Below are 14,972 nucleotides of genomic sequence, written 5' to 3'. Positions count from 1 at the left end.
TCAATGAAATCACACACTTTGTTATTCTTTGTACTTCAATCGTTGTGGAACTGAAAGTTTTATGCAATCTATTGTTGCATAGAATGTTGCTCAGATCCCAAGCACCTTGGTATCGCTTGGTTGTTGTTATGAGTGACTTCTACACTCATCTTTAGTCACACGATATGTAAGATTTCAATCAGTTTATACGTTGTTTTTTTTTGGGGGGGGGGGGGCAAAACTAAAAAAAGAAAAAAATATACTTTTAGTTTTCAATTTCTCAATTGTGATGAAGTTTAATTATTCCGAATTATATTAACTTTTCATTGTAAACAGATCTCTGACTAACTGGACTGAATATAAAAGATTTACACTAACTGCCAGTAGAGATCCATGAAAATGGGTGAGGAATGCTGACTGCATGTATATCCTACATGTTGTTTATGGCAATGCAAGATGTGTTAACTAATGTCTCTGGTGATATTGTTATTTATAATGTTGTTGATGATGATGATGATCATCATTTCTTTCTTAATAAAGAATTTGACTGTTGTTTTCAGGGTTTCTTTCTAAAGATTCTATCGTTCGTTATTCAGTCATGTTGTTATTTACAAAATCAAACATTCACCTTTTTTTTTTTTATTAAATAATCCTTTTTTGTTCTTAGTCATTTGTTAATGAAATGAAATTTCTCTTCCAAACTGCTAAAATGAAATCTTACACAGTGATTGAACACTGCTTTTCCACACTATTAACCTATTATTCATTAGTGTTTCCATCAACTCTGCATTTCCATTAGCCAATTGTCTTTAGGGCTTCAGTCTCTAAATATACACACATATCCTTTCATTAACCTTCATTTTAAAATCTGTATTTCTGGGGTTCCTGTTTTCATAATTGTGTCCCTTCTAAATAAAAATCTAATGTTCTTCTTCACCTTAAATTCAATCCTCTGTTAATTTTTGATGCTTCAGGGCTAATTAGCTTTTCTTTTAAATATTGTTTGCTATTTCTATGTTCATCAGTTCTTGGACTTTTTATAAAATGTTTCCTATTAGTTGCAAACTTATACTTTACTCAATGTTCCCAATAGCCATAAAATGTTGTTATTGTTGTTGTGGTGGTGGTAATAGTATCAGCAACAACAACAGCAGTAGTAGTGGTGGTAGGGGCAATAGAAGTAGATTTGCAAATGGACACCTCCCTCCCTCAACATAGAATTCAGAAGTGAGAAGTAGGTAGTTGGGGTTTATCAACCAATTACTCATCTAGCTTTTGCAGTCTTCTACTCTCAGTTACTAAAATTTTACTCCTCAGAACTGGATGGTCTTGTATCCCCACCGCTTACTCTCCCCACCACCCAGTCCCTTCTCTCCAACTCTTATTACAGTTCTTGTGTCCAACCCCTATTTCCACTTACTGAAATCTTTCTGTTCATCATGTTTTTTCTTAGATCCACCTTACCTATCTGAGAGGGGTTTGCATTGGTCAAGGACATTGCCCATTCTTACAGAATTAGCAGATAAAATATTGTTTTATTTATATATATATATATATATATAATTCCAAGTCACAACTCCAAATATTTAGATTTCAATGGAAACTATATTATCGAAGAATAGAATTTCTTATTATGTTTTAATCTAAATTTTGTTGTGCCATTGACACGATGATTTATATGTATGATAGAGATAAATAACAATAACACTACCACTACTACTAAAATTCCTACTACTACTGCTACTACTACTAATAATTGCAACTGCAATAATATGAATAATAAACGTTAGTAGTTGGTCTATTTTTGATGTTTCAAGAAAGATGTCTTTTTAAACGAGGCAGTATTTTTAGTAATGCAGCATATTTCACTTCTACTTGCTTCATGGAATATCTCAAAATAAATTGGCAAAATAATATTGTAATTAAAATCTATTTATTTATATTAATTTTATGTCCCATCAGCATCTATAAATTCACTGACACCAAATTTTGACTAAAGAATTTCCACAAATGAAAGAATGGTTTGATAGTCCAACTTTTGTAGAATTCCATGTTTTCAGTGAAACATTTCTTCTTATTTCTCTTAGTTTGGAAGTTTATCAACATTTAAATGGTAAAAACTAAAAACTAAAATAAAATAAAATAAAATTTTGTTGACAGCAGCTAAAACAACAATTATTGATTGATTGAGTGAGTGAAAGACATTATATCACTCTTTATGGCAATTATTAGTTATTTGCTGACTATTTACTGATTAGGGATACTTGAAAATTGTATGTAGGATCAGCACCAGTCTTTGATTAACTTCAACTCTTTAGTTCCAGACATGTTTTGTCAACAATTTAAAATAGAAAAAATTCAGGTTTGGATCAAAAGCTGTTGAGTGACTCCACATTCAGTTTTCATTTTGAAGATGAACAACTTATGAGAAGATACAGTGATATATTTATATGCTTAATACCACTTAGAAAGTTCTGATGCTGGTGCCATGCAAAAAATACTGGTGCTGGTGCTGCATAAAAAGCACCTAGTACATTCTGTAAAGTAGTTAGTATTAGGAAGGGCATCCAGCTGTAGAAACTATGCCAAAACAGACAATAGAACCTGGTGTGCTCCCAGCATTCCCAGTTCCTGTCAAACCATATAACCCAGTGGTTCCCAACCTGTGGTCTGTGAACCACTGGTGGTCTGCAAAGGTAGTACTGGGTGTCCGTGAACTATATTTAAGATTTCATATATGTATATACATAAGGATAAGCATATTAAAAGGGGTCCATGGAAAAAGTCATTTAAATAAAAGGGGCGTTTGGTAGTGAAAAGGTTAGGAACCACTGCTCTAACCCATGCCAGTATGGAAAACAGATGTTAAGTGACGATGATGATGAATAATCTGTAGTATTTTAAAAGGCCGTTGGTATGGAAATATATGGGTGGATGTGTGTATATGTTATGCATTTTTACACATTATACAACTGTGTGTGTGTGTGTGTGTGTAGATGTATTCATATAATCCATTGTAGCCTGTAAAAATAGATGTAAAAACAAATTACTTATGATGTATGGCTATGTATAACTTTATTCCACAGTGAGTTTGTACATGACTAAGAAAATTTGCCTTTCAATGCTGTTTCCAATTTCTGGAACAGGCCATGATTTTACCAAAGAAATCTCTCTACTTAATGAAAATGTCAACCATCACAAACTACCTATAATCTTTATCCCATTCTTAAATTGTCTTTTTTTTTTTTTTTTTGGTTTTGACTACTCTGAAATTGGTTCTTTGATCTAATTCCTCCTCTAGGGTCATCAAAATAATTATCATAGCCATCTTCTCACTCTCATGTTGTATTCAAGTTCTTCAACAAACTACAAACTATTTTACATCAACTTCCTTCCATTGAAATGTATTCTCTCTCTCTCTCTCTTTCTCTCTCTCTCTCTCTCTCTCTCTCTCTCCCTCTCCCATGTACACTATTTATCTTGGTAATTTTAGAAATTAACATTGATTATATGAATTATTAATTAATACCTATAAGTATTAATTCTACAAGTTACTGGAGCTAGGGAGACTCAGTTTAAAATGGAACTGGTTTATCAGTTGATGATCCAACAGTTTGTATCTTGTCACTAATCACATTCAGCTGTGTTTGGCAAAGTTTGCCTTACTGGGAATGTTTACAGTAACAATAGATTTCAATGTTACATGCAGCACTAGGAGCACTGTAAAATCACCGAGTGTTTCATTGTCTTTCTGTTCTGAGTTCAGTTTCTTCTACAGTATTCCAACCAGATACATTGATCAGTGCTACTTGCTTCATTCACATGTTCTCTGATTATCCAATTTAATGATGAGTGTGTGTGTGTGTGTGTGTGTGTGTGTGTGCAAATAGAATTGTCAAGAATTGTATTAATATAACTTTATAGTTCTTGTGTTTGTCAAGATGGTTTATACTTTCCATTGCAGACATTTGATTTCAAAAAGGAATTTTTAAAGAGAAATCTTCTTCATATTTCGGCTAAACTTGTAGAATTTCATTTCTTATATTTCTTTCAGTTTTTAATTTTTCTTTTTTTTTTTTCTTAATGGTTTACTCAGAGTATTCATAGACAGTTGTGTATTTCAAGAGTACTTCATGAGATTTACTATTTAAATCTTCTCATCTTATTTTCTCTCTATACACTGTCCTCAATCCATGACTATTTCTCACTGCCAATATTCCATCCTTCATAACCTGTACATACTTTCCAACTGCTTTTCTTGTTGACATTTTACATGGTTCTTCTTGGCTTTTGTAGTGGTTCCAAGCAGTCAATAATTCTCAATACATTCACCAATGTTTTTATATTCATCTAACTGTTGCCATATTACTTCTCAAAGAATATAAGCCTGTGAAACTAATTGACTTTCTGTTATATCATCTTTATCTGTTTGTGATATCTAAAGAAGATCTGAGACATTATTTGTCACAGGCACTTGTTTACAGCAGTAACATACAATTAGGTTTCAGGCGAGGATATAGAAATCTTGTTTCAAAAATAAAGTCTGAACTTGTTATACAAAAAACAATTGGAATTAAACCTCTTCATATAAGTTTTAACCTCTACACCACATTGCTGTGTCTGTTAAATGATAATTAACTCTTGAGGAATAGTTTACCTTTCTTTATCTCTTCATCTTTTCTTACCATTTTTGTTCAACAGAGTCTTTATCACTTCATAAAAGACTGTCTTTTATGCATCTTCTCAATGCATATAGCAGAATTTATTCCTGTGTTAGTCTGGCCATCTTAGATGTATCTTTTAGATGAATCAAAAACCATTGTCCCTCTCTTTGTAAGGTTAGGGTTCGAAGCCTTTTAAAATAAACTTTGACCTTTTTTTTTTCCTTTTAGATAAGTTTCCCCCCCCCCCTCAAATGTTGTTTGTGGAATAAATAGTTATTCTAGTGTCATGTTACCAGTGATATTTACAGACAGACAAGTTGTAAGAGATGAGAGTTAGTCGACAAACATTAGAAAAGTCGAAGTAAGGTTCTTCCTTAGAAATCATTCAATGATTTTGATGTGATTTTGAGCTTCTACATTTTCTTCTTTTTGTCTTTGCTTTTCCTGTTTTCAGTCTTTGGATTATAGCCATGCTGGAGCACCAGCTTATTTTCCTCTCTCAAATGAGTGATATCAGTCTCAGCACTTTGCCTGGTATGTATTTGATTGAGCTCATAAGGATGGAAGTCAGTCACCCAGGGTGTAAAGGGATGGAACAAAACACTACAGTAGTTTTGTGTGAAGTAGCAGTCCCCAGCCACCATACACACACACACAAATATGTATATACGCTCACAAACACACACACAAGCACACAGACATGTGAAAAATAGACAGACACCATCATTTTTTAAATATTTATTTCTAGAAACAAAATAATGTGATGTGATGCATAAAATACTTAATCTAGTATTTACTTAAACATGTCTTGTGTAGTTTTTTTAAGTATTTAACCCTGTTAAATTTGTACTAATTTAATTGTGCTTGTGCAAGATAATAAGGTGTGTCTATTTACTTTTGAGATGTCTGTATATGTGTGTGTGTTTGTTTGTTTGCATAAAAGAAAAGAAAACACAATTCCAATTAAAGAATCAAAAACATATCAACTAGATTATGGCTAAGAGATAACAATTTGCTTAAAGAAGTTTCCACCACAGCCTCAAATGGTTCTGGGACTTGGTGCATTCATTCCTCACCATGTGACTGTGAAAATCTTCAAATACCTCCTTGGTCTAGGCCACCATCTTCTCCTTGGAGTTACAGGCAGAGTAATTAGTGTCATTCTGAACTGCACCCGACACTTAATTACCCGTGGAATTACAATCAGTGGGGATTAGGAAGCCAGAAATTGGGGCTGGTGAAGCCGTAGAAATTCCCCAACTTCTGTTTCTGACATTTTCTGGAGGCATGTTAAAGAGCCAAAATCCTGCTACCACACATATGGCCTTCTCCAGTTGGAGTTTGACTACAGTGTCTAGCAGCTTCATATAGCCATCCGAATGGAACCAAAGGTGCTGTTCAAAGATGTGGGGGTGAATTCTGGTGTGTGGCTACAGTCAAGACATCTGTTGTGTCTTTTCCTGCTGGCCATGGTTTCATACTCTTCACTGCAGCTGTCCATGTCACATCTTGCAGCCTCTGCAGTGTTCACAGAGCACTGAACAGCAGCCATGATGTTGGCATTTTGACACCTGGTGCAAATCCTCATGACACAGGTAACTAACTCTTTCTTCAGTATTCCAGCCCCGCTTGTCACCCTTCTTTTACTTTAATCATTCTGCCCTACAACATAACTGACTGTTCCCCAATATATCAAGCTGTTACAGGAAAAAAGGAGGTGTAAAGAATTGCACACACACACACACACACACACACGGTGTATATTTTGATGGTAGCACCTTAGCATGCCCACAACCCATGATCTGGATGGAACAAGTAAAAGATGTTCATTTTTGCAAAAGAGATTATTAACATCAATTTTAAATACTACATATATGTCTGTATCAATGTTTGAATGTCTTTAAACATGGGTGTCCATACATGGACACATATACGTGCACACACATGCACACTTGTGTTGATACGGGATGTGAGAAAAGTTGTTGAGTTGAGAGAAAAAGACTGAAGCGGTAGGCTGGTGTTCAAAGTATAATGGGAAACATGTAGGGTCATGTTAACAGTGTGTCACAAATAAAAAGAAAAGAGATGTGTCTGGTGAGTCGATAAATGTTAACAAGCCTAATGAATTTAGAAAGGAGCTGTAATTTATGTGTAGAAGAGCCAATCATTTACTGGTTTGAACATGGGATAAGAATGGCTGATACAGGCCTGATGGAAGAGTGCTTTCAGTTAAGTGTGGAAAATTTTTTAAGTGTGAATAGACTTAAGTAAATCTAGGAAGATAGGGAAGTCATGGTTCATTCATAAAAAGACCCTAGAGTCTCATTGACGAAATGATAAAATGGAAGATGAGGTCTGCTCAGCCTGTGCTAGCTTGAGAAATTGAATTTTAAAACAACAACCATTTATTTCTCTGTGCGTTTGTTCTAATAATCTATGGCAACTGCCAAAATCTATAGCTTCTTCAACTTGATAGGAATAAATAAATGGATAAAGGGAAGACTATGGACATTGCTCTTCTTTTTAATGGAGAAAATAATAAAAAAATAATATTGAAGTTTGATATTTTTTAAGAAGGATCAATTAATGTGTAACCTCAGTATATTCCGAAAAGAATGGACTGTTCTTTTGTCTTCTTATCTAATTCTCTTTCTATCAATCAGATGCTTGTCTGTCATCTCTCTCTCTCTCACACACACACACACACACACACACACTCTTCCTATTCTCATTACACTAAATGGAAATGGATATAATACAGTTTAATGCTTTCTGGAATGTAATTTCCTTGGTTCCTAAGTACATTGTTGAACTGCAGTCATTTTGTATAATGGTTCAAGCAGCTCCAAGTTTGACATTCTCTTTCACCGTCGACCGTCTTACTGACAACCGATATGCCATCAAAATTAGCAGTTTTGGTGTGCACTCATCATATGATATGGTGATGGTGGTGGTTGTGTAATAAATATGAAAGTAAAAAAACTTAAAAGTGCCAAAAAGCTCCTCCATAGGTCAGCCAATCATTGGAACACTTGCTGAATAAATAGTAGAGCACTAAAATCTGTTACTTAGATCACCATCACCATCACTGATTCAATAATTTATTTTTTTTATTTTTATTTTCCATGTTGGATGGTGAAATGAGTTGTAAATTCCAAGAAATTTTAGTGCCTTTCCATTCTGTGATGTATTTACCACTAAACTCTCAAATCTTATATCTGCTGCACTTAGTCTTCTTATGGCTTTTCTATTAATCTGTTGCAATGAATCTGTTAAATTCAGCATCTTTTCTCCATTCTTTACTCCTACCTTCTCTCTCTCTCTCACCATTTGCTTTATTATTAATTACTTTCTCTGTAAGTTATAGCTTTGTGAATACAGTGTTACTTTGAAGGTGTGTGTGTGTGTGGAGGGGCAACATATTTTTATTGAATTAAGTAAGGTTTATAGAAGTTACGGTCTTTCTCCACTTAGTTTTTCTTTCTTTCACTGTTTATTACCCAATCTATTTTGTTTTAGTTTGCCAGTCAAATATGAGATTTTTTACACTTTTCTGTACAGACTGACAAGAAATGAAAAAAGCTGATAAATTTCTAATCTTTCTCCACACTTAAAAATGAAGGAATCATCTAACAATTTGGAAATGAATTTAATGATAGTTTGAATTGTGATTCTTTAGTAATATTCTAAAAGTTCATCTTTTTATTTCTTATGAAGTTTTCTTGCCTTCACTTTCATATCATGTTTTATGTTTGTTTAGTCACAATAGTCCATTTATCTAGAGGACTCTGTTATATTATACAAGTATAAGCTTCTGACAACATTACATTCATCTAGAGTGCTATTACATATTGTACAATTATTATTAAACACACGGATACATTTGTGTAGTAAGTTATACTAAACTAACAAGTACTCGACAAAGTCATATAAAGAAGTTTGGTTTTATAGCAAGTTCATATTTACAAAGAGAAATTGCTAGCACAGGTCTGATTGAGCTGAAGAAGCATAAAAAGCTTGATTAAGAACTCTCAGGTACTAAGTTCTACTTTTACAACTACTCAGTTAACTCCAGCTGCATTTCACTGACAAAAAAAGAAAGGCTTTTTCTTGGTGTTTATTGAATCCCAGAAATTTGAAAGGCAAAGTTGAACCAGATGATGAGTGAAATTGACAAAGCTTAAATACTCTTTGACAACTTTCCTGACACCTATCTCGCAATTACTCTTCTGGTTACAACAATTTTAATATTTGTTCTCACAGGTTGATATACATCATTAAAATGTCTTATAAAACCAGCATCATCAGGTAATATCTGTCTTCCATGCTGGTATGGTTTGGACAGTTTGACAGGAGTAGGCACTGCACCAAACTTTACTATCTGTTTTAGCATTAATAATAATAATAATAATAATAATAATAATAATAATAACCCTTTCTACTATAGGCACAAGGCCTGAATTATGAGGGAGGGAGGAGCTAGTCAATTACATTGACCCCAGTGCATAACTGGTACTTAATTTATGAAACCTGAAAGGATAAAAGGTAAAGTCGACCTCGGCGGAATTTGAACTCAGAACGTAGTGGCAGATGAAATATTTTTAAGCATTTTGCCCAGCATGCTAACAATTCTGCCAGCTTGCCCCCTTAACAATAATAATAACAATAATTCTTTCTATTATAGGCACAAGGCCTGAAATTTGGGGGAGGGGGATAGTCGATTTCATTAACACCAGCGTGTAACTGGTGCTTATTTCATTGACCCTGAAAGGATAAGTCGACCTTGGCAGAACTTGAACTGAGAACATGAAGACGAATGAAATGCCGCTAATGATTCTGCCTGCTCACTGCCTTCTTAATAATAATAATAAGAAGAAGAAGAAGAATAACTTCTGTCCATCTTCTACAGATACTACTTTCTCTGTTAAGCTTCCTACTATTCCATTGCAACTCTTGTGTGTCCATATCTTGCACTGGGTACACTGTATGGAATTCCTGCCTACGCCTTTCCTACATATCAAGCAAGGCCATTTACCTGAAGTGGGTAGAATCCTATCCAATTTCTTATTTACTAGGCCCTTGGTTTTTCCTAAGTGAACTTTAAAACCCTTTGATTCCAGGTTTTGTTTCCACCCCTGGAATTCCTTACACACACACATTTGAATAAAACGGTAAATATTTGTTGTTGTAGGAAGATGGGATGATGGAAGGAGGCAGCCATCAGGAGACAGCCATTAACTTATCTACGAGTAAAGACTTGCTGCAATCCTGTAACGGAGATCTTTACACTGTTGCTCGTTCAAGTGCAGCCTTACATGCTGCTGAAAATGGTGATGCTTCTCAGGTTTGTTCCTTATTATTTTTCTCTGCAAAATAATACCTTTCAGTAACTCTGAACCGGTTATTAAGTGCCCTCCGCCACCTGAGGGATCAATGCTAGAAGTGTCGAAACAATTGTCGTGATTAATAATAAAAATTCTCATATATTCTACATTCCATCTTTCATTTACCATATATGTATATGTGTGTGTGTGTATATATATATATATATATATATATATATATATATATATATATATATATATATACAAGTGTTGGACAAAATAATTGAAACACCTTAAAATTTCAAACAAATATATTTTAATATGGAGTAGTACTGCCTTTGGCAGTAATTACAGCTTGAATTCTTTGAGGTATGGACTCGTACAAAGTTTGAATTGTTTCCAAATGAATTTTTGTCCATTCTTCAGCTAAAACAGTCTCCAGTTCTTGTAGTGATGATAGTGGTGGATATCGACTCCTTACTTGTTTTTCTAAAATGCACCATAAATGTTCAATAATATTGAGATCTGGGGACTGTGTTGGCCAGATAAGATGTTCAACTTCACTAGAATGTTCCTCGTGCCATTCAGTAATAACTTTAGTTGTGTGAATTGGTGCATTATCATCCTGAAAGATTGTGTTTCCCTCAAGAAACAGTTCCACAACCATAGGATGAAGTTGATGAGATAAAATGCTTAAATAGTCTCAACTATTAATTCTGCCACGAAGGGAAACCATTGGGCCGGCGGATTTCCAAGATATATCCTCACCCCCACCCCCCATCATCACAGATCCTCTTCCATGTTTAACAGTTGGAAGAAAGCAGTCTGGGTCAAATGCCTCTTTTGGCCGCCTCCACACGTATATTCAGCTGGTGGTTGGAAATAAGGTAAAGGGTGACTCATCCGAGAAAATAACCTTCTTCCACTGCTCTAGGGACCAATTCTGTAGGTTTTTACTCCACTCTAAACACTTTGCATCGTTTGTTTTTGAAAGTAGTGGTTTTCTGATTGCAGCCCTCCCATGAAATACGGCTCTGTGCAGCTCTCAGCAAACAGTTTTTGTGGAAATTGGGTTCTCGAGGTGGTCATTAAGTTCTGCAGTAATTTTGGGAGCTGTACCTTACTCACTAACCCTGCATGCCTTTATGACAATAAAGCAGAATCCATACCCAGATCGGTCATGGCCTGGGTGAACAAGGGTCACATTACCTTGAGTTGCAGGGTTGAAAAGTTTGCAGCTGGTCCAAGCCTTCTTATTAACATGAAGCTAGAGCTCTCCCACAATTGGACAAATCCTTTTGGATGCCACCCATGTCCTACCAATCAAATCAAGGTATAGTAATGGTCCAGAGAAGACAATAAATAGGTTCTTGAGCTTCATTACATTTCCATCTATCATCCTCTAGACGCTTGAAACACTGAGCACCAGATTTGGAGGAAAAAGAATCCCAATTCTAGACGACATTAATAATAGTAATTCTTTCTACTGAAGGGCACAAGACCTGAAATTTTAAGGGAGGGGCTTGTCAGTTACATTGACCCCAGTGCTCAACTGGTACTTATTTTACTGACTCTAGAAGGATGAAAGGCAGAATTTGAACTCAGAACTTCAAGCTTGAAGAAATACAGCTGAGCAATACAGCTCACCAATAACAACAAGAATAACAAGATCAACAAGAATAATAATAAACTGCAACTCAAAAATCTGAAGGGTTCTGGAATTGAGACTTGCATTGTCAACCTGCAGAATATAAGTGCAATCCTTATATATATTCTGTAAGAACCCTAAGAAAGATTCTTGAGATTTGAAGAGACATATTTTCACCAAACCTCAAGATTATACAACCCTGCCAATTAAATTAGCATGTAGTAGTAATGGTAGTAGTAATAATATTAAATAGTTTAGTTGTATGCGTTCAACTGTTACAAATAAAAATTAATTTATCAATTTTTTCCCCCAACCGTTCTATTAATCTATCTTCAATTAGATCAAATTTATTTTAGAATTTATCTGATGAATAACAAATTATAGTCCTGTTTACTGTGTGTATTTTTATGTTACATGAAATTGAATTCTCTTATGAATGTAGCATCTCACTGAGAAGACATTAATGGAAATACAGTAAATTTGTTATGTAGTAAATATAAATTTAATATTTAATAGCTGTTTCACAACATTTTTCTTGTTAATTGAATGAGCTTTTTGGTTATCAATCTTTCAACTCTTTTCCTTCATAAATAGTCAACATTTTTCATTCTATGTGGCTTTCACAGTTTTCGTTTCATAAACACTAAAATTTTTATATATATATATATATTTTTTTTTTTACTCATTATCCTTTGAGAATTTGACACTGTTGTTTCTGCCAACCTGCCCTATTTATAGGAGAAAAAGTTGTACTGATGTTTTAGTACATATCTTTTGAAGGGCTGTTGTTTTTTATCTACTTTTTTAATGTTCAGTGCTGCTACAGTGTGTGGCAATGTACTCACTCATATTTAGACTAAGTCTCTGCCTGCTGTTTATACATCAGGTTCTTGTTTATGGTTTACTCTACTAATTCTCTCCCTTTTCCCTGCACTTTCCCAACCGAAAAACATTATTTGTATGGTAAAAACTAGTCAATAGCAAACAGGAAATCACACCTGTGAGAGATGGGACAAGAAAAACAGCATCAAACAAATTCTTTTAAAAACAAAAAGAAAAACAAAAAAACATACAAATCACCTTATTTTTGCAGTTTTTGTAAAAGAAGCATTTATTATTTTTTTTGTTTTATTTTACTTCACATTTCCTCAACCTCTCTTTATTTGCTGGCCTCATTTTGTTGTTGTTTTTCTTCATCTCCCTACCACCACCGCCATCGTCATCTCATAGAGATGCAATCATTTTGCTTTCCTTTCATTATTATTTTATTTTTTTGTTTTTTTTCTTTGTTGGTAATGAATTTATTACACGTGAAATTGAAATGCAGCTTTGATAAGCAGAAAACAATTGACAGGATTCTATTAGATAGTAATATTTACTTTAGTAAATTGTCTTGCACACTTTAATTTATCAATGGTGATGACGATGCTACTGTTGTGTGTTTATTAAACTCTCCGTTTATCTAATATAGTTGTTGCATGTCTAATATCAAGTTAAGATGATAGGAACAATCAGTCGATCCATTACTGATATGCGGTTTCTTTTTTGTTTTTCTTTAATAATAATAATTAATCTATTTATTTAATATTCACTATTTTTAGCCAATTTAGTAAGAGTCTTTCATCGAGTCAAAAGAAATTATCAGTAAATAAATATTGCAAGGAACTTGCTTTATTTATTGGTAAAATTTCAAGTTGATTTGTTTATGTTTCTTGATAGAAGTATTTCTTTATTATTATAATTATTTGCTAAAATGTTGCTTAATTAGTCTTCTCTTGGTTTAATTTCTTTTATTCTAATGGCACTGGAGTAGTTTACACAAAAGCAAAAACACTTATTGTGTGCATTTTACAGTGAAAGTATTAAAGGTTACACACTGAGTAAATGATTCAGGGGAAGAGTCAACGGTTGTCACAACACACATACAGCAGCACAAATCACTGCAGTTGGGCCAACACTTAGATATATTAATTACTACATTGTCTAATAGTGAGAATGGTATCTTCGTCTTGACTGTTGCTTTCATTGTGTTTCAACTGTTGTATTCTCCAGTCGCCTTCAGGTGTTTTGAAAGCAACTATCAAGATGACGATACCACTCCAGCTAATACATAATATATAAATTCCTCATCTCAGAAACACAGAATTGTCTTACTTTGTCTCAGTTCACCTTAATGTCAAAGACAGAGGAATGTTTTCCATCATAGATATTTATCTTCTAAATATTTAAATATTTCCTGCTAAGCATTATCCAATCCAAAGGCAGTTCAGCTCACTTATATTTAAATAGGTTTCATGGATTAGAGCCCCTCCACACTGCATCATTGATAATAATTGTTGGATATTTTAGTTTACATTTCACACCCTATCGTGAGTATATCTTGAAAAATTATTCTCCTGAAATAACAAGAATACCAAAAGATCAACCATTCCTGTCAGCATCTAATTAAAATCAGTCACACAACTAACTCCATATGTTGTACTTGTATAGAAGAAATATTAACTGGTTGATTGAAGTAAAAAGTTTGGCACAAGAATAGTTTGAAGCAGATTTTACAATCTGCAATGCATAAAATATTCAGGTAGAAAAGAAGCGCAGTGTTAATTAAAATGCTTTGAATAATTACTTTGGAAGAGTCAATAAGTTTTGATATCTATAGAAGACAGTTACAACATTTTTGGCAACACTGGGTATGAATTCAAACTTTACCATTGTATTCTTCCCTGTTTGCTTTTGATAGTAATAAAAGCACTCTGCCCCTTATTTCATTGTTGGGCAATTAAGGGCTGGAAGAGTATCCTGCTGTAAAAAGTATTGTTAACTCTTCAGCATTGAAACTCGCCATATCTGGTTCAACTTGTTTAATGTCCCAGCTGTCCAGATCAGGCTTCTCACACCTACCTTACAATGTCATTCGGAAAACATATGATCAGATCATCAAAATCTCAAAGCTGCAAGATAAAATGTGATTTATTCAAAACAAGGTGAATAAATAAGTATTAAATTGGACAAAGAAATCTGAATGTTAAAAGGTTTAAAGCCCCTCACCACATGGAAAAATGGATGTAAGACTAAAAATAATGGTTAAAACTGGTTCGGAAATTATGGTTGACTGAAATAGTAGAAGCAGTTTTAAGGATTGCCTTTTGAGAGAAGAAATGTATTTTTTTCTAGTCCCTCAACTAAGCTTTGTTGCCCTTGTTTATTATTTCTAATCAAAGATATTGTGATTGTATTTCTTTTATCTTTTATCATCAAATTATGGCCATGCTGGGGCACTGCCTTGAAGAATTTTAATCGAATGAATTTGACCCCAGTACAAATTTATTTTTAAAGCCTGGTACTTATTCTTCAATC

General features: G+C 34.0%; 1 protein-coding gene across 37 annotated transcripts in view; it reads left to right on the top strand.

The window, feature by feature from the left end:
* The window catches only part of LOC106881718 (forkhead box protein P4), a 543,812-nt gene that overhangs the window by 361,568 nt on the left and 167,272 nt on the right, over window positions 1–14,972 (top strand). For 32 of the 37 annotated variants that reach the window (XM_089350188.1, XM_089350182.1, XM_089350175.1 and 29 more), the window contains one exon: window positions 9,835–9,987. The exons of the other annotated variants lie outside the window; for them this stretch is intronic. In XM_089350188.1, coding sequence (XP_089206314.1) covers window positions 9,835–9,987 — 153 coding nt within the window. The remainder of the gene's footprint in view (window positions 1–9,834; window positions 9,988–14,972) is intronic. 37 annotated transcript variants of the gene reach the window in all.

This window comes from Octopus bimaculoides, chromosome 4, assembly GCF_046866305.1.
Source record: "Octopus bimaculoides isolate indiv1 chromosome 4, ASM4686630v1, whole genome shotgun sequence".
Lineage (NCBI taxonomy): Eukaryota > Metazoa > Mollusca > Cephalopoda > Octopoda > Octopodidae > Octopus > Octopus bimaculoides.
The sequence above is the reverse complement of the archived record's forward strand: the minus strand, read 5'-3'. Positions and strand labels throughout refer to the sequence as shown.